Genomic DNA, 21,258 nt, shown 5'->3' with positions numbered 1-21,258 from the left:
GTAAATAAATAAAACATCATAGTATATAAATGTAAACTGGCATATGAACAGAGATCATGGTTTCTTGGCACACCATTTTTATTGTAGTTACCTGTGTAACAGAAGAATTTTTAGAAAATTTTCCTGCCTCAAGGGAAGTTTTGGGTAATAATCAGAATTACACCTCAGGGCTAACAGGCCAGCCAGCCAGCTAGATGGCGGACCTGTTACACAGCTCTTAGAAGGTTTCAAAGAAGTAGCCATGTTAGTCTCTTGCAGCAAGAAAAGGGGAAAGAAGTGGGGAGACAAGGAAGGGAAAGAAAATATGGCAGCACCTTTAAGACTAACTGGTTTTTATTTTTGCAGGAGCATAATAACATACGCAGATTACTCAGTACTTCTGTTTCATCATTCTTAAGCAGTTTCTCAAAATTCTGTGTATTTTATTAAAGAAGTATATATTCTGAACAGGTAATTAATCATAAGTTACATTTTATCTAACCTAAATCTATCTACTAACAATTTAAGAATCTAGCCTCTGGTATGCAGAAAAGGGAGACAATGGCTCTTTCTGTCTCTAGCAACATTTTTCATATTTCAAGATTGTTATCAAGCCTTTTCTGAATATCTCTAAATAAAACAAAACCAATTCCTTGTCATGTTGCATGCTTTCTGAACTTTTTATTTTTATTAATCTCATCTGAATGAAACCAGATTTTGCACAGTGTGGAAGAATAGCACATTTCGTGTATGTGCTTCTGAGTTTGCTAAAGAGTCACAACTCCTATGCAAGGTAATAGGCAAAGTGAGGACCTGAGATCTCTTGCAAACAAAGTGTATGGGTGGTCCATGGAAACGTTGGGCTGAAATAGACCGGTGGAAGGGGCGGCTTGAAGCTGCCCCTTCCAAAGGCAGATTGAGGATATGACAGTCGCATGCCACAGCCCCAGTCTTCCTTGAAGCCGCCTGAAAAAGGAGTGGCAAAAAAGCCTTTTTCGGGTGGCAAAAAGCCAGCTTTGCACCTGTGCCGCAGCTGGAACCCAGATTCGTGATGCTCTAGCAGCATGCAGCATGTAAATGCCACACTGCTGGAGCATCATGAAGCCACCTCTGTGTAAACAGCCAGGGGCCTTCCAAGTGGCAGTGTGTAAACATTGTGCTCCCAAGCCAACCATAACGTGGCTTAACTTGCCAGTCTGTTCCAGCTCTTAGTGATTTTTGTGTCCTGTATATGGTGATTACTTATGTTCCACTACTTCTGATAATAAGCTCAAATATTTAACTGCCGTGCCAGTCAAATTCATTATGACCAGGGACCAAGCTACGTCTGAGGCCCTGAGCAGACAGGCCAGGAAAGCAAAGGCTCAACCTGTATTGTTCAGGTTCAGGGGCTCATCTGAATCAGTCCCCAGGCTGGTGTGGGGACAGTCTCATATTTATAGCCCTGTCCCTATGCCACCCCAGAGACCCAAGACTAGGGAGCACTCCTTACCTTTCTGGGCTGTCGCGCCTACTTGGAATCCCCATGTCACAGTATCTGACACAGAAATGAGGTGCCTGGCTGCACCCATGTGGTGAGGCACCCTGTATCCATGTCAGATGTGGCAACAGGGAGCTTCCCAATAGGATCAACAGCTCAGAAAATTAAGGAGTGTGAAGGGGGCATTTAAAGAGCTAGGATTTGCCACGGAGTTTCCAGGAAACTCCACAGCAAACTGAGGGGCCAGTTGGGGACTGTTTACCCTGGATTGGAACACATCCTCTGGATCTGTGCCTGGTCTGTCAGAACCCATCCTAATCCTCACCCTAGGGTTTTGAGGCCCGGGAAACATGGGCTTTTGGCCCATGGAGACAGTCCCTGAAACTGTTTGGTGGATCTCTAAAGGCAAGGGAATAGGGATAGGGTTACAAATCTGATCAGAGCAGCAGCACTGGGTGGGTTTGACTATACAGCAGATACATGTCTTCAGTTACAGAGGGAAGTCTTCTATTTGAAGACCTGCCGGTAGACGGTCATATTTCTTTCTTTGATGGCAAAAGGATCTTGTTGTATCGTTGAGACTAACTGAAATAAGTTCATAGCTTGAGCTTTTGTAGACTTGAATTTACTTCCTCAGGTGCTTTGTTTGAAGGGTTATCGAATCCAAGTCTTATTTAAAGACTTACTCAAAATAAGTACTTACACAGCCAGCTTGGCAACTTGAGTGTTCACTCAGATGAAATGGTTTATAATACAGTTTTATATGACAGAAAATGCCTGCGTTTGCAGCTGTATGTATAAGTCAACATATACTGTTTCACACAAATCAGTGTCCTCTTTTGTAAACATGTGTGTACACATCACAGCCATTGAATAATGTGGGGTGTGGCAATCCATAAATGGCTAAAATCACAGATCAGAAACCTGTCAATATGAAGGGCCCACTGTACGTGACTTAAAAACCTCATAAACCTTATTTAGGAAAAGCCTGTACGTCCTGCCCTCCCCCATTTTCAAGAGTTCAGACAAATGACTTCTGATGTTTTGTTTTTCAGTAGAGATTAGTGGGAAAGGTAGAGATATCCCATTCTCCTGTGTCACTGCTCCAGTTGTATACTCTCTAGCATATTATAATTAGCAGAAGTCAAAGACTCAATATGCAACTGCCTGGCCAGAATTATTTTCTCATGTTGTTGTGTGTCTTCAAATTGTTTCCAACCTATTTCTTGCATGGCAGGTCATTGGACTGGATGGCCCTTGCGGTCTCTTCCAACTCCATAATTCTATGACCCTAAGGCGAACCTATCACAGTTGTTCCTGGCAATATTTGTGCAGAGGGGTTTGCCTTTCTCTGTGGCTGAGAGTGTGTGATTTGCCAAAGATTATTCAGTGGGTTTCCATTGTTCAGTGGGGATTTGAACCCCACTCTTCAGAGTCTTAGGCCAACACTCAAACCATTACATCAGGCTGGCTTTCACTTGCCCTTTTTTTCTTTGTGATTTATCATTTTTAAATTTTTGATGCATCTCATCCCAAAGCTTGTATATGCTCAGACATAAGTTTAAAATTGGGAGGAAGAGATAGTAGCTATGTAAAATAAGATAAAAATAGATAAAATGAATGCTATTATCCAAAACAGTGGCAACTATGGCCACCGATTCCCATGTGGTTTGACCTAATGGCCAGGCAAAATGTAGTAAAACTAATTTTGGTTGTCAGGAAGCCTGGTTCAGTTTGATATTTTCAGTCTCTTCCTTTCCATAGAAACTCCAGAGCTGAACCCAGTGATTGAGCCTCTTTCCTGGATGCTGGGCACCTGGCTGTCAGACCCTCCAGGAGATGGTACCTTCCCAACAATGAAGCCCTTTCAGTACCTTGAAGAAGTGCACATCTCTCATGTGGGGCAGCCCATGCTGAATTTCTCGTGAGTTTTTTTTTATTCTGGAGCATTGAGATTATTCCTTAGAATAATCCATGTTTGTCATTATGAGACTGTCTGAATGGTTTATTTTAAATTGCTTCATTGAGTATCTAGTTTTCTGTGAGGTACAAAGACAGGCATTAATGCAAATGTAACTGAAATACGGTCAATGCTATAGCCCAAAATAGCAAACAAAGTCAGGAACAATCTCCATAATTGTTTTTATTAGCAACGCAGTTACATTCAGGTATTTAGCAGCTTCAGATATGACTGGGAGGGAAGAAAAGCTTCAGATGCTCCCCATAATTGTATTGCAGACTATGCAGACTTAGGTTCCCAAACAGTTCAAATAAGTGAATGAGCAAAGACATATTTTTAAAGTTCTTAATCATTTTACTTGCCTATCCACCCATCCTTAGCTCCCTATTCCCTATCAAATGCTCCCAGCCTGTACCACAAAAGACTGAAGTGGAGGACAAATGGTAGAGGAGATAGCAATAGTTACACTTCATTAGCTTGAGATTGCCAAGGATGAGGGTATCTAAGAATCATGGGCCTTGTTAATATGCTCCAAAACGTATTACTACCTTGCTAAGAGGCAGACTCTTAAAATGGTGGGAGGGGGTGAGGCTTTCTGTCAAGCAAACTAGCAGCAAGTGATACTTTCCACATTAGCCCATTTGCTAACCAGAATGGAATTCCTGGATATTAGTGCTTATAACAAATGTTTTAAAATGCAAATTAATCATAGGCCAATATGAAAAAGCAACAGTGGTTGTAGGATGAATTTGAGAACACTAAAACGGAAGAGTGTGCATGCTGGGTACCTTACTAGTCTTTCAAACAAGTTTTGGTCAAAACCAAGCAACATGATATTTGATCACATGTAATTTATTTCCTTCTAAGCCTATCAAAGAATTTTGGACATATCAGATGTTTTCCATCTCTTCTGATCTTGAAGAAAAGGCTTTTATGTATAAACAGAAAAGGGAAATTGTGAATATAATACTGCTTTCTGTTTTGGTTTTAGAAAAACATTTTTTTAAAATTTATGCAGTGGATTATAATGTTTAAAAATCGCAGAAAGGGTTGGAAACATGTTTAGATTACAGTATTGTATAAGTTCATAAACATCTCCCTGAGGATTTTGAATGTACAGGCAATTATATTCACAAAGCTGTTTGTTTCTCTTTCATACTTGTGTGTTATAAACACTAAGTTGTAGCCTTTAAAATGTAGTACTGTATATACTCATGTATAAGTCTAGAAATTTTAGTCAAAAAATTGACCAAAAAAACCTGAGTTGACTTATCCACAGGTCAATGTAAGTTCTGTACTTTAACTCTTATTTTTTTAAAAAAGGAAACATCCCCTGGTAAAAGGCAAGCGTATTATCTGTTCTGGAAGCACTGACCCCTCTCTATTCTCTCATCCATTCAACCTTTAGTGTGTGCCCAAACAGTTACGCCTGCTGAAATTTTGTAAGTTCTTTGGCATTGTTTTCCCTTGCTTAATTCTTTAAATCCTTTGTTACATGCCCCTAAGTTTTACCCTTGATTTAAAATCCATAATTTTGGCCCCCAATTCTGCCCACAACTTATACATGAAGTCGACTTATAATTGAGTATATATGCTAAGTTCAATTGAATATGGAAAACAGTTTGCAACATGACTATTCTACATGTAATAATAATAATAAGTATGTAGAAATCTTTCTGTTGAATTACCCAGTTGAGAGAGAGATTTTCACTAATTTGACCATTATGGACTTCTATAGATTAGATTGTATAGTGATTTGGGTTGGGTTACAGCTGTCCCTGCTCAGCCATCAAAAGCCACTGGATGACCTTGAACAAGTTACACCCTCTCAGCCTCAGAGGAAGGCCATGGCAACCTCCCTCTGAACAAATCTTGGGGGGGGGGGGGGGGGACATGATAGGGTTGTGTTAGGATTTCCATAAATCATTTTTTAAAACCTTAAAGGCACACAAGAAGAAGCAGATTAGATTGAGGGGGAAAGTGGGTTTGTAAATATTATTCCCTTAGCTCCTTAGAGATTTTCTAGGTCAGAAATAAACAACCTTTTTGCTTTGTATAGCTTGGAGTAGGAAATTTACTGTACCAATATATTCAATAATACTATATATGTGAGAGAAGTTATAGGGAGGTAATAGCAAAAAGTCTGGGAAATTTTGTATCTAAACACTGTTTCATTACTCTCTGTTGTCTAATACTGCTCTGTAATTCTTTGTCTCAACATGTAAGGGCTTAGTTAATAGAATTAGTCAAAACACCAGAGCTGGAAAAATATTTCCAAGGTTCTGTTTTCAGGACCCTGTGAACCAATAATTTTATGCCATAGCCTTCCTGTAAATAGTGTTCTTAAATAGGGCTTCCAAAAATTGGATAGAGAACTGTGCTTCTTAAATTGGACTTGAGAGAACATTTATGGATATACAGCCCATATTTCTTTCATGCAAAGGAGGCTAAAAATACAGCTGGGTGACTTCTAGTTTCTGTGAAGAATTTGTTGATAGAAACATGGTAATGTTGGCATCCTCATATTGCAACAGATTCAGCGCCTTCCATCCAGACACCAGGAAGCCGATGCACAGAGAATGTGGATTTATCCGTATCAAACCTGACACTAATAAGGTGGCCTTCGTCAGTGCTCAGAACACAGGTACTACTTTAATTACATGAGGGCTTTTAAATTCTGTTTTAAATCTGATTTCAATGAAAGGAGTTAAAGTATTTAGCTGCCTTCTCTCCCTATTTGGTATAAACCAATAGTTTTGTGTTAGGTTTTGTTTGCTGTTACAATTTTGTAAACTTCACTAGTACTGATAACTTGTCTTTTTGAACCAGGTATAGTAGAGGTGGAGGAAGGAGAAGTAAATGGGCAGGAGCTTTCTTTAGCTTCCCACTCAGTAGCAAGGATCTCGTTTGCCAAGAAACCCTATGCAGAGCAAGTGAGTATGCTTGAGTGTAGTCTCTTTGGTTGGTAACTATGATTACTCAGTATCCTCTTGCCTGTCAGAAGAGTAACATACATAGATCTCTCTTTTAATCAATAAATTATTATAGAAGATTCTCTAACAAAGTGATGCAATTTGCTTAAAGATGGGATTTAAGGAAGGCGGACGAGAGGCATCCTTTCAACCTACTTCAATATTCCTTAAGAGTCCTTGTATTTCTGTCCACAATTCCACATATAACTATTGACTATTATTAACTACATATAAATATTATTATAAGAAATTATATGGTTCTGTACACTAAATATAAATGCAAGCATACAGTTCTTTGTTTCAGAAGCCGGATGATAGAGTGTAGGAGCCAATAAGAGGTCTTTTCATTTGTGTACTTAATAATCACAGTCAACTATCTTAAAATGTATTAGGTTTTTTCAGTTTAATCTTAAATATATTCAAGGGGTTGTCTTTGCATCTTATTCATCTTCCCCTCATCTGAATATGGCATCCTGAACTTAAGTTGCTTCTTTCTTCTTGTCTGCCACACAAGACAAATTTGTTGTCTCTCTATCCTGGATGGCCATTACAACATCAGCATAACTTCAAATACAAAGCCACACAAAAAGTTCTCATCATTAGAAGCTGTTTGGTAGCTCAGTGGGGAAGAACATTGCAATGGATAAATATGATATGGATTTGACGGCAGGGGGAATCCTGTGGCCATAGATGTACGAATGATTTGTACACTTTAGGGAACTTAGGACAAGGGATGGAGTGTGTTTCCAAATCTCACTTTGGAGATATGTGATTCCCCTCTCTGGCCTGCCTGTCCTTTTAGCTTCAATTGCAAGGATTCTTGTGGGGGTGTCTTTGTATCTGATGTGTACCAATTTCCAGTTTCCCATTCATGTTTTCTAGATGTGGGAACTGAAGGATTACCATCTCAGGCAACATTTCTTGAAATATTACATGTATATTGCATGGAGACATTGTTATATATCCCAATAATTGTATTTGTTGGTTACAGATCTAGCTGAAATCTTACTGTACTTTAGGAGGCTGGTTATGAAGAGGAAGTTGGTAGCAAAACAATTATCCAGGTCCCTCCTTCGCCTTCACCAATCTTTTTGCAGGCATTAGGGTATGCCATCACTGAACTCTCAGCAAACATAGGATTTCTTTCTTCTGTTCAACCAACTATTTCCTTCTTGTACTGTTGGCTGTCTTGCTGACTGTATCATACCTCTGCTGCAAAACTTTCAATGGTGGTATAGCATTTCAGGTTTAAACCTCTTTTAAATTACAATCCTATTCATAGTGCTATGTCATACACTTTTTCCTTCTTGAATAGGTACCAACAAACTAGGGAAGGATGGTGCTGTACAACAGAATGTAGACTAATTCTGAAATAACTATGTGATGATTAAGCATCCTAGAAGTGAAGAAAATTCAGGCGGTGCAGCCCTTGGGGGCAGTGGAAAAATCCAGTAGGGATGTGGAAGAAAAGGGAGTGGCAGGAGGTCACTGAGGAAAAAAGGGGTGTCAGTGGTGTCAGTCAAAGTATTGGCACACAAGAAAGGCAAAGGAAATCATCAGCCTTAAGAGCCATTGTGAGGATGAGGAGTTAGAGTATGTGGTGGTGAGCTTTCACTTTTGTGACCCTGCTTAAGCTTTGAGCTTTGCCAGGACATAGCTGGCAGGTTGGAGCTGTGCTGCTGCTCCTGATTTCTTTTTTTGGACAGACTGTAAGAAGAGGTAGCAGAAGAAACAGTATCTGTGTGAGGAAGCCACATCTCTGGGAAGGGAGGGGAAGGAGTATCTGGGGTAAATTCTTTTAAAAAGTACTTCATCTCTCTCGGTTTGAGAGTCCTTCCTTGCTGTGAAGAAGCTTCTCCCTTTGCACCTAGTCATCTTGGGAGCAGTAACCAAGGAGCCTTTCACCCACACAAGCCTTTGCTAGGGTGAAAACGGAGCAGTGACTGAACAGCTAATTGAGCAGTGACTGAGAAGCCACTCACCCTTGTCACCTTTGTCAGCCTTGCAGTTCCTGCTTAACTAGCTGCTCAGTCACTGCTTCCTTTGCACCCAGTCATCCTGGGAGCAGTAACCAAGTGGCCAGCTAGCTGGTCTTCCTTTTGATGTAAGGCCAGTGCAGCCAAGAGGCAGCAGCAGGGCTGGACTGCTGCCGCTACAGTATTCACACATGAGAGGCAGAGGTGAAGTGGGTGCAACTGAGGTAGACAGCACTGGCTAACTGGCTGCTGCACAAACAGTAGACCTAATATCATGAAATAGGCCTGAGAGGGTCACTAGTGTTGTTGCCGAACAGGAAACGAGGTGGTAGCTCAAAAATGTTTGGAGACTATAAGAATCCTTTATTTGGTATGCACTTGGCCATATTAACAAGATACAGAGTTGGTTCTGTGACTGTCCCTGATAAACTGATCTAAAATTATCATATGGAGTTTTATATGCCTACATTCCCATTGCTGTTGTAGAATGTATTTCCACTTTTAGTAACTTCAATCAAATTGGCAGTTGTACTTCTCTTTCTAATACTATAACCTGCTGCTGTCTGTCTTTTTAAAAACCTATTAGGAGAGCCATGAGACAGCAAGACCTTACTTATGGAACAAATATTATTATACTTCAATTATATAGGATAAACATGTTCTTAACATTTTCCTGCACAATGCCACTATGGTTAGTGTGATTTGGATTTCAGAGACAGAAAAAAGTTTTCAGTATAAAGTCCACCTTTGCCATACCGTTCTGGGGGGAGGGGGGGACATCCCATGTAAGGCAAATTTGTGTATGCTGGAGTGCCATTCATTTCAATGGTAGTGCGCTCCTGACCATGGCACACACACATCTGCAACACACACACCATTTTGTCACTTGGTGTCTGTGTAAGATCAAAGCCATGTACGGCAAGGGAACATATGGCGAGGGTGGACTATATTACTCAAACTAAGGACTGGAGTGTGGCTTTGGTGTGGCTTCTGGATTCTTAGGACGCATGCATCATTGAAACACCATACCTCCACTGTGACTCGAAGCAGCTTTATTTTGGCTGTCTGTAACAGGCCATAGCTATGTTAGTCTGTAGAATCAGTACTTAGGGAGATCTTGTAGTACTCTGATCCCATTGGCTCTCTACCTCACCTGATTGATTGATTGAATGATTGTTTTTAGATTGTATATTGTATTTAGTGTTCTTGGTTTTATCTATTTTATGATGTTTTTGTAATTGGTTTTAAACTCTATGTAAACCGCTTTGATCTTTTTGGAAAAGCGTTATATAAATAAAAATTATTATTATTATTATTATTATTATTATTATTATTATTAACTGATAGAAAGAAATTGGCAGCATGAGGTTTCATAGACTTCAATCTACTTCCTCAGATATATTATGTCAGATTTCCTGTCTCTGAATAATACTTATATAGTATTTGTTTCTTACATAAAACCTAATCAAAATCACAATTCTGAAACTACAGATATAGCAATAGCAGCTTCATTTATATACCGCTTCATACCACCTAAGCAGTCTCTAAGCGGTTTACAACTGTAAGTTAATTTCCCCCAACAAGCTGGGTACTCATTTTAGCAACCTTGCAAGAATGCAAGGCTGGGTTGACCATAAGCCCTTGGCTGGTATCAAACTCACAACCTTGTGTGTTCTAGCTATAGATTTTCTTCTGTTCAGTTCTAACACATAAGTTGAGAGGATATTATCTACATTTAACATTTGGGTAAAGTAATATGATTACAGGAAGCCTATTGCTATTAAAGCAGTTTTGGCTTTGTTCCTGAAGACACTCACTAATTAAGTTCACCATCAGCGAGGATGATGGTAGTGGCCCTCACACACATTTCTCTCTTATGTATGTGCCCTACAGGGATTTTGTTGTTGTTGGGGCTCTGCTGGTCTTCTGTTTTCCATCCAAGTATTTATTTCAAAGGGACACATATCCCAAAGTGGCAAGAAATATGTGGAAAACAGAGTCTGCTTAAATTCTGTAGACTGTGCCTTTCTCCTTTGAGTGCTTTGTCTATCTTCTTATCAAAGAATATGTTTATTCTCCTAAGCTCTGTAAGAGGAGGAAAGACTTCCTGGTTGAGGAATAATACTTTAGATCTTTGCTAGTGCTACCAGTTGGTAAAAACTTGCATTATGAGCCTAAAATATACCTTGAACAAAGTGAAAATCTGTGATTTCCTCAATGCAGGTAATCTCTCCACCAATGCAGATTAGAAGTGTTCTATGCATAATTGCAATGACTATCACCAGTGGCCATCCTTCTGATGACAAGCCTCTCTATACTTTTGTGGAGTCTCAGGCTTTCATTGCTGGCATCCATAGTTTTTTGTGGGGTTTTCGAGCTATGTGGCCATGTTCTAGAAGAGTTTCTATACTTAGTTTGTCCAAGGGTTGTTCTTGGGTGATAGTCATAGCCTTCCAAATCTGCCAGGGTTTGAGCTCTAGTAGCATATTCACTAAAAACTTGGGGTCACTTCTATTTCATGATCAAATGGCAGAATATAACTTTGTGGAAGAGGAGAAGAGTCATATGCTTTTTTAAAAAAAATCTCTGGATAATCTGAAGATGGATGGCTGGCTTTAGAAGTCTTATGATGAGTGCTAGGTAGAAATATGAGAATTATTTTAAAAAGTGGACTCATCAAATGAGTGAAATTGAATGCAAGGCAAATACTAAGGAAAGTGCTGGTCACTGTTTTCAATCTCTGGGGATTCTAGAAGCTGTCAAGTCTATGAGAACTGATGACATTGTTTGCTAATCTGTGCACCCATCTAACAATAGCTCAACACTGTTACTGTTTTTGAAAAGGCTATAATGAAACCAGGCACTATGGGACATCAAGAGTTGTCCAGTGGGAAAAGGGGAGCTTGACTCTGGTAGACATTATGTATGTGTTTGGTTTGTTGCTGGGCTGTGGATTGGCTTTTTTCCTCATTTCTTAATCATGATCTATTTCACCTAATTTGATTTGCCTGTCTAAATTTCTGTTTAGAAAGAGAGTTGTGTGTATTCTGAATCTAAATAGTCCTTTATAGCTGAAGGGCACTTCTGTCTGTGTCTCTCTGTCCCCATCCTCCCTCCAGGCACCAAGAAAAACCCATAGCAGTTAGAATTTGTGCCACATGTATGTGTACTGACTGTGACAGTGTAGACATGGAGTTGCAACTGTTTCCTACACAAGTGGCAATAGTCAGTGAAAACTCTTGAATACAAAACACTTGTTTCCTTCTTCTTAAAGTCTAGGTCCAGTGGCTTGAACTTGGATATCATTATAAGATTTTATACCTATTCTGTGAGGCCAGCATGTGTATAGGACTGAAGATCTTCAGAAGGAAATACCATACTTAAAATACACTTCCAAGAAAGAAATGTTTTAAATATTGCTAAATCATTTTGAAGTAGGAGTACAAATGCCAATAACAATCACTTAAATCTTTTCCACAGTGGTTCTGAGAATGAGCCCTTAGTAGTTCAAAAAAAGAGCCTTTCTTCTGAGGTCAGAAATCTGCTGTATACTTCTCATTGGCAACTGATGGTGTTGTAGTCACAACTGCATCTTTCAGAGTGAAAGTATCCATTTCTGTTAGGAGACATATACAGCATGTAATCAAGGGCTCTTCCCTTCACTTACAGTCTGTTGATGGTCCTTTGGCAAAATGTTCAACCTGGTAATTTTATCTAACATTAAACGTTGCTTTCTTGTTTTCTTATAGCAGCAGCACTTGATATTGGCAATATTGATATTGACTGGGATTTCTTCTGTATACCTGTTGTGTATCTGAGAGAGAGTGCAAAGTGGAATATTGGCATTCATTGTAGTGCAGAATTTAAATGTTCCACTTCTCACACATTCTGTCAGAGTTGTACTGAGGAAGCCTCAGCTTTCCATGGTTACCTTTCCATTTACTAGCACCTTGATCATCTTCTATTTTTGTTGCTTATTACTGCCAGAATTTTTGTGGTTGTTGTGTGCCTTCAAGTAGTTTCTGACTTATGGCAAGATGTGGTCAAAGAAGGTTTGTCATTGCCTTCCTCTGAGGCTGAGAGCGTGTGACTAGCCCAGAGTCACCCAGTGGGTATCCACGGCCATGCATGGATTTGAGATTTGAGCCCTGTTCTCCAGAGATCTAGTTCAGTACCCAAACATCTACATCACGTTGGTTCTTAATACTTACGCCAAATACTTAATGCTGATAGTTTGTGTATTTTTGCAGTTTGTTGCATAAACAGGCTGGCTGTAGTTTACCACTGATAAGAATTACAACATGAAAACGCTAGTTGTCTTTCTTTACATTGCTGATCTGGTAGGTTCTTGGAACATAGCATTTCAAAAATAAAACAACCATCCACACTATAAAGATGCCAAGGTTTGATGTTGTAAAAAAAGCACTTAATAAAAGTACAGGTTGACTCTCCCTTATTCAGAATTACAGAATTGTCCACGTGGGTGTTTGAGATCATGACACCTTTGCTTTCTGATGTTTCAGTGTACAGAAACTTTGTTTCATGCACAAAATTACTTTAAAATACTATATATAAAATTCCTTCAGGTAAGTGTATGTATATGAAACATAAATGAATTTTGTGCTTAGACTTGGATTCCATCTCTAAGATACTGTGTTATGTATATGCAAGTATTCCAAAATCTGAAAAACTATGAAATTCAGTACACTTCTGGTCCCAAGAATTTCAGATAAGAGAGATTCAGCCTGTAGCCCCTGAAGGAGAAATTTATATTGATCAGCGATATAAACCAGGACTGCTCAGTGTACATGCTGGTTTAGCAGGGTAAAGGTTGATAACAAGAAATGTGATTTCAGCAACCTTCATCAGTAGTCTTTCCATTCTAGTTTGAAATTATTATGCTTCTGTGTTTATTTGAAGATCCACTCTTCTATTCTAGCACCAAGAATCTTTCCATACACACACACACACACGGGGGGGGGGGTGGAGTTTGAAAGAGGGGTACCGATACAGTGGCTCCTGTTTATAAATCCACACAATGCAATATAAATCCAGATAATGTATGATAAACTTTACATAAGGATGAGTGTGCTCGGGCTTATCATCATCTGAAACATGCAAAAGCAGAGCCAGAGTCTTGGAGTTCAGTTTAAAAACAAATTATCTGAAACACATGGTAAATATCAGTGTTTGTTAAAGATTTATGTACAAAATAAGAAAATCCTGATAAATCTTGAACAGTCAAAATGTAATCCATTCCTGACACTGAAATAAATAAGCTCCATAGTGACCAAAGTTTGTTTATTTGGTTTATATCCTGTTCTATCCCGAAGGCTTTGAGTGGCTTACAGAGATACTTAAATATGTTACATTTTTTAAAAAAATAAATCCATTCTTGCTGCATGAGAGCGGGTTGAACTCCTAGCATCCCTTCTTTAGCTGCTGACTGAGGCCTTGTCCCCTGAGGACAGCTTGTAGCCAAAGGGTTACTCTACAATTTGTGCTGGGTGGGAGAAAGAAGCTAAATCCCAGCAGCTCTTGTCTTCATTGTGCTGCAGGAGGAGAGATATCCCAGTGAAACAATATATGCTTTTCCTTTCTATCGCCAACAATTTTCATCCCCTCTGAACTATTTCTGGACATGTAAAAAAATGATAATATTCAGCAGTTTGTTTTTAAAAGGCAAAGTATTTTACTCCAAAAACATTTTGCTATATGCATTAGAAATGCATTTATGTGTATGTTTCCTCACAAGATACACTTCAGTACATTTGTGCCTTTAGGTTGAACTAATTTGACTTTTTCTGTTTTGATTGCTCCATACTAAATCATTATTTTTGCTCAATGAAACAACCTTTGGTCATGTTTCTTGGGCAGAGTTCCTCTAGTCAAGGATGTTTCCTCTTTTTCATTTAGAAAAATGGCAGAAGAGCAAAGGGCACTAACTAACATACACAAACCTTGAATTATGTGCATAAATCTTTACTGAAATAAATGGCTGGACCTTGATGCAGGGCATTGCCAAATTGTGCTCTGACTGTATTGCCGTGATGTCCGGTCTTAAATTGTTTGATCTGCTACTGCATCATAGTATTCTCATTCTCTTTTGTGAGAGAAGTTTAATTCCATTCTCAGGAATATTTTACTTCTGTTATATTTGGCTTTGGATTTTCTTACTTGGTTTTCATCTGGCTTGATAAAAACAGTTTTCAGGTGAGGCATAGTATTGAGTAAGGTGGTCACAATTATTTGACATTGTACAGTCAGTCCTCTGTATCCACAGATTCTTTATCTATGGATACAAGCATTTATGCTTGAAAATATTCAAAACATATATAAATTCCAAAAAGCAAGACTTGGTTTTGCTATTTTATATCAAGGACACCATTTTACTATGCCATTACATTTAATGGGACTTTAACATGGTTTTTGATATCCACGGGGTGGGTGGGTCCACCTGGAACCAAACCCCAGCAGATACCAAGGGCCCATGTTATTTGTTTTCTTTTACTGCTTGGCATTAGTGGGGGATTTTCCGTTTCCAGTTTTGTTGAAATGTTGAACCATCTCTATTTTTTAAAGATGCACACTTGTGCCTTCAGAACAGGGCTTGAAAAAGTTGTGTCTCTTTGGAGTGTAACTACCAGAATCCCACAGTCACTAAGCATGGGTTGGGGAGCTGATTTCATTCTAGTAACTTTAGGAGGAAGGATCTTTGATTCTAGACAAGCAACTTTGGCTTTACTGGCAAGACGATTCAGCAGTTTGCTGCAAAGAGAATGAATTGCTGAACTGCTGTGGCGTTTTGTTGTTGCTCCTTATTGTGTACAGCACAGAAAAAGGGGATAAGGGCCCATAAGCTGCACTGTCCCTGTTTTACAAGTTCTGCTTTGTGTTCTTGTACTGTAGGTGGACACTTCACAGAGAAGGATGGCTATACCCTGAGCCCTGGTGGTGCAGTGGTTAAATGCTGGTATTGCAGCCATGATGTTGTGATTTCGAACCCACAGGGCTCCAGGTTGATATAGCCTTCTATCCTTTTGTAGGTCAATAAAATGAGTACCCAGTTTGTTGTGTGCAATTGACTTACACATTGTAAACCACTTAAAGAGTGCTTAGCACTATAAAGCGGTATAGAAATGTAAGTGCTATTGCTATATTGCTACTGGTGTCCAATATGGAAACAAGTCTTCTGAAAAGACTTGCTTCCTTTTTCAAGACTTTCCTTTCTGCTGATTTTATGGCATATATTTTCTGTCCTGACATAATACCATCCTGTGTTTTGGAGAAAAAGAGGAGTATAGTGGTTTGAGTGTTGGACTATGACTCTGGAGGACAGGGTTCAATCCCCAACTTGGCCATGAAACCCACTGGGTGACCATGGGCAAGTCACACACTCTGAGCCTCAGGGGAAGGCAACAGTAAATCTCCTCTGAAAAAAAAAAACGGGGATGGTTCAGTCTTGCCAAGAAAGCCCCATGATAGGTTTGCCTTAGAGGTGCTATAAGTCGGAAAAGACTTGAAGGCACACCACAACAGCAACAAAAACAAGACTTAATACTTTGTAGAATTTTACAAGAGCAAGGAAACTTATTTCCCATTACTGAGGAAATAGTTACATTTGTTCAGGTCTTTTTGTCATGTGAAGTCAAAGGCTTGCATAGCCGGATTCCATAGTTTTTGTGGGTTTTTCAGGCCAGCCACAGATGCAGGCAAAACATCAGGAATAAATTCTTCCAGAACAAAGCCACATAGCCCAAAAAACCCACAAAAAACTTTTCATCGTGGTTTACTTTGCTGTTGTTTTTCTTCTTGACTTATAAACAGGATCAGATAATAAGCCTGTGTTTTCTATGTTTTAGATTACTAGGAAATTTAGGCTCAATTCTGATGGGAAGCTAGAACAGACAGTCTCCATGGCAACCACTACCCAGCCCATGACGCAGCATCTTCACATCACCTACAAGAAAGTGACTCCTTAAAACAAAGGGAAGTTGTGTCTCCACCGAGGCATTGAGGCCAAGAAAGAAACACCATGTAGGGAGGACAGAAGCAGCTTGGAAGAAAAAAACACAGTGAATTCACATCTTCGTGACCCAGATCATACTTGACAGCAGAAACTACAGTGGCTGAAGGAGTCTCTTCTGAAGTTTCTATAATGCTAAAGCAAACTTAAAGCCAATAAAAAAGGCCTTTATTTTTAAGGGTGTGGCTTTAAATGATTTGATGTTTTGTTAGGAATAACTACATTAAAGAAGCTTCCAATGTTTATTTATTATGAAGTACAGACATGATAAGGAGCTTTCAGTCCCTGAGTTTTGTTTTGGCAATTTTAATAGTTTACATACATGTTGGGTTTATGCGGATGAAGTGGTCCTGAATTCCTCTAATCTAGAGTAGTGGAAAGTGTGGGCTTCGGGCTACATGTGGCCCCTGAGCCCTCCCCTGGTGTTCATCTCCAAACTGCCCACAACCAGCACTTTGCCCACACTAACCACCAGACCCCCCCTCCCCCATACACATACTTCCACCCTGGTTCATCCCATAGCAAGGATGCAAGGGAGCAAAAGTTTGCACCACTACGCTCATGTACTTGCCCAGCCCTGCTTTGATGACATGCAGACTAGATCTAGATGAATGTATCAAGCTGGCATGGTGGTACAAGAGCCAAAAATGTGCAATGGGTTGTGCCCCAAAAGACAGTACCTTTCCTGTTTTTGCTAATCTCTTGGGTCATGATGTTGTTCATAGCAGTATCAGCAAAGTTCTGATGATCAGGACTTCAAGAGTTTTTTCATCCATCTTTTTTTGGGGGAAAAGATATACTTAATCCAAAGGTATGTAATGATATCGTCTACATGTCACATTATCAAAAATAATCTCACATATGAAGAAGATAATTGAAGAAATGGCATCAGGGACTTGGAACAGTAGATATACTTGCACTACATGTTATTTGGTTTTTACATTGATAACCACTCTTTGCATTAAAAAAGCCAAAGGCATTTAATTGCCATCTGTAATAAAATCAACACTATATCTATGAAAGAAGCATGTAATGTAACATAATATACAATACCACAATGAAGCAATGTCAAAATTAGATTTTTCTGATAATGCCCCTCTTCCTCACCATTGTTCTCTATAATTGCCCTTAAGTTCTTGTTTCTCTAGGCTTACCACTCACCAAAGCCTAAGTTTCAGTACAAGTTCTTTAACACCGTACACCAAAATGCTTGAAACTGAGCAAGTTAAGATTCTTTGCAGATCATGCTTAAATCAAAGGTAAAAGGTAAAGGTTTCACCTTGACATGAATATCTAGTTGTAACCAACTGTAGGAGGAGGTGCTTAGCTCCATTACTAAGCCAAAGAGTCAGCATTGTCCGAAAACAACTCTGGTGGTTGTGTGGCCAGCCTGAATGCACGGAACGCTGTTACCTTCTCACTAAAGTGGTGCCTATTTATCTACTTGCACTTTTACATGCTTTCAAACTGCTAGATTGGCAGAAGCTGGAACAAGTGATGGGAGCTCACCCCATCATGCAGCACTTGGACCTTGAACTGCCAACTTTCCGACCTTGCAATATCAGAATTGGCATCTTAACCACTAAGCCACCACATCCCTTTCTTAAATCAATTAACGGGAATTCCCCGTTGACAAGATTGTCAAGTTGTGTCCAACCATAGGGGGCGGTGCTCATCTCTGCTACAAAGCCAAAGAGCCAGCATTGTCAGAGACTGCTCTGTGATCATGTGGCCAGCATGATTGCACAGAACTCTGTTTACCTTCCCACCAAAGTGGTACCTATTTACTTGCATTTGCATGTTTTCAAACTGCTAGGTTGGCAGAAGCTGGGACTAGTGATGGGAGTTTGCCCCATCATGTGGCACCCGGGCCTTGAACTGCCAACCTGCTGATCTTGGAATCAACAGAGTCAGTAATTAGTCTCCATAAATTATAGCATGTTATAAAGCTCTGTCAGTAAACTTAATTTGCTTATTCTATTGCTTTGAATTTTATTATTTCACCAGCTGAAAGTGTTCAGCTGTGTAAGCTGCACCATACTTTTTATATAGCATAGTAGATGAGCAGATAAATTCTGGTCAACCACATGCCCTTTGTCCTTAACATATAACCTTCCTGTAATACCCAAGAGTGAGACTAATCTGATCTCCAGTGTCATACACTGAACTGAAATGACAGGATATTGGTTCAGTTGCTTTCTATGGTGTCTATGTCATTGCCTTATAGGTACTGCAGAACCTCCAAAAGTAGGCAGGCAAAGACATAGAGAGTACACAATAGAGTGTGTTTTAAGTCAGTCATGGTTACATGATGGTTCAGTATGTCCAGCTGTAGTGTAGGTCAACTTAGACGTCCACATGTTGGTTTTCTCACATGACCTAACCACCCTTTCAGCTCAGTGTTCTTAAACCAAACAAAAATTTTAAGGATTCTGCTCCAGAACTGGGGCACACACAACAGGAAAAAAAACCTTTGGTGTTGGTTAATTCATCTAATCTTCTGTTCTCATCAGTAGGAATAATCAGGCCTTCAAAGCGCTTTATGCTTGATTAACAATGCTGATGCAATTAAGAGCAGAAACATATGGTGAACATACAAGTGTTTCTGTACTATTATATATGAGTAAGCTTGCAGTATTATGATCCTGATCTTTGGTGCAGCTTCCATGAATAAGGGAGTTCCTTTGAACATGAGTGCTTGCTGTACAAGACCATTGCAAGAAATGTCAGGTCTGTGGTGTGTCTCATGTGCCCGTTCGGCCCTCTGTCAAGTGACAGGTGAGAGGATTGGAATACAGTGGTATCTAGGAAGTGCACAGAATCATCCCATTGCCTGTAGTCTCCCGACAAACACAGAACCCATGTATGCCACATGACGTGGGGTAGGAAGACAAGGTTTTGTCCTAGCCAAGGGAAAACATCCCCAACCTTACACACATGTTGGGACTACAAATGCAACATCTCCAATAAACATGGCCTGTTTGGAGAGTTGTAGTTAAAACATCTAGCAAGAACCAGGTGGGACCAAGCTACTCTAGAGGCTTCACATACATTCCCAACATATTTACATGATTCCAGTATTTTGTATTATTTAGCATGACAGAGCAGTGGTGGGAACCTCATGTGCCTGTCCCCTGCCAATGCCACATGCAGCCTATACAACTATAAAAGATGGTTACCAGTAAAATAGAGGATCCACATGTACTTGGTTAGAAATGTCTTGCCATATTTAATGGAAAATTTGGGAAAGTTAATTTTCTGCTGGATCTTGACCTCAGTCCTCTGTACTTCACTCCCATCCCCTATACAGCTCAGTTCACTGCTAAACAGGAAACTTAACAATGACAATTCATTACTGTCATTTATTTAACAGACCAGGAAATGTTAGTATATTTCATTAAGATTACTTGAAAATCAGTATGGTAGGATTTAGCAGCCAAAATATGGAGAGAGGATGTTAGGGTGATAAATCATGCTGAACATTTTAACCTGTTGTGGCCAAGTGACAATAGAATATAGGAGATCCATGACTAGATTCCCCCCCCCCCCTCAAAAGCAATAGTAGGATTGACCCCATTTTAGTATGGGATATCTTAATCCATCCTGCTCCTGATTTTCTTGGTGCAACAATGTCCCACCCGGGAATGTCACAAGCAGGTGCGAGAAGTGTGGGCCACACCAGGGGGGATGACTCTACTGCTTCCCAAACATCTGCCTTCTGGCAGGAATGGGTTGCTGCATTCACCTGCATCCCTTTAAAATGCTGAAGGGATGGTGTGAGTGGGGCAAGGTTCAATGAGAAAGGAAAGGAGAAGTTCCAGATTTTTTTAAAATAAAAAATGAATTTTAAAAATTATTTTAAAATTTTCCTTAAAAACATCACATTTTACCAAATTTTCACTTTAACAACACCAAACAATGTGCATGTAAATATATTCAGGCTGTGTGTAAGATATTGTAAGGTAAAATTTTAATTTTTCTAGTTGTTTATGTTGTCACAATTATTGCCATTACATTCAGTGACCTATAGGAATCATAAATAATGAGTAACATTAGTACAAAAACATTACCAAGGATTTTGTATGGTGTAGTATGGGAGGAGGTCAATGGTGTGTGTGGGGGTGACCGCACCAGGTGAACCCAACCCTAGTGACACTACTGATCCCACCACACCTTACAAAACCAATGCAGGAGAAAATGTAAAAGTATTTGAATTCAGCCTGCATTTTTTCCCTCCAATGCTGCTAAAACCAACCAGGAGTTCTTTGATTTAACACATATCGTACCCCCACCCATCAGATTCCAGGTGTGTCCCATGGCTATTTTTAGGAAATGAAAAACAACCTGGAAGATCATTTGTACCCCATGATGTTTGAACTTTACATTTAAACAAAACCAAGTGTCCTTAAAGAAGTTGGTCCAATAAGTATGCTATCAAAAGAAATTGTGGGTACATCTAGATGGTTAGCTCCTAGTGTAGGGGTGGGCAAATTGCATCCTATGGCTGCATGCAACCCTTGCGACTCCCCCAGACTACCCCCAAAAAATAATGGAGGGAAGATTTTCAAGTGATATTTTTGCCCAAAGGCCACCATGAACTGCCTGAAAATGCAGAGGTTTGCTTCCCCTAACCCCCAGGTCTCCTCTGTACACACATCCGAACCGTGTACGTCATGGAATGTTTCTCCGTTCCCTAGAAACGAAACTATGTAGAAGGGGGCAATTTCCCACCAGAACAACTGCAGCAAATGAACATTTTTGTAAGATGCCCACCCTTGACACAAATGCTCCATTCAAATTGCAACCTTCAAGGAGTAACATACACACTTTGAGGATTAGAGATTACATGAAGCTCATTATCATTT

General features: G+C 39.7%; 1 protein-coding gene across 3 annotated transcripts in view; it reads left to right on the top strand.

The window, feature by feature from the left end:
- Positions 1-16,571, top strand: part of THAP4 (THAP domain containing 4) — a 30,480-nt gene extending 13,909 nt beyond the window's left edge. The window contains exons 3-7 of one of the 3 annotated variants that reach the window (XR_016280013.1): positions 3,224-3,383; positions 5,954-6,063; positions 6,249-6,352; positions 7,383-7,496; positions 16,230-16,311. Coding sequence is in view for 2 of the 3 variants with exons in the window: in XM_089509329.1 (XP_089365455.1) it covers positions 3,224-3,383; positions 5,954-6,063; positions 6,249-6,352; positions 16,230-16,349 (494 nt within the window). In the remaining variant the exon portion in view is untranslated. Of the gene's footprint in view, positions 1-3,223; positions 3,384-4,827; positions 4,862-5,953; positions 6,064-6,248; positions 6,353-7,382; positions 7,497-16,229 lie in introns of those variants that run through there. The other 2 variants (XM_089509329.1, XM_089509330.1) reach the window with 2 other exon arrangements.
- The last annotated feature ends 4,687 nt before the right edge of the window (positions 16,572-21,258 follow it).

The sequence above is a fragment of the Sceloporus occidentalis genome, unplaced genomic scaffold (assembly GCF_023333645.1).
Source record: "Sceloporus occidentalis isolate IW3139 unplaced genomic scaffold, rSceOcc1.0.p SCAF_2, whole genome shotgun sequence".
NCBI classification, from domain to species: Eukaryota; Metazoa; Chordata; class Lepidosauria; order Squamata; family Phrynosomatidae; genus Sceloporus; species Sceloporus occidentalis.
This window is presented reverse-complemented; position numbering and strand designations above follow the sequence as displayed.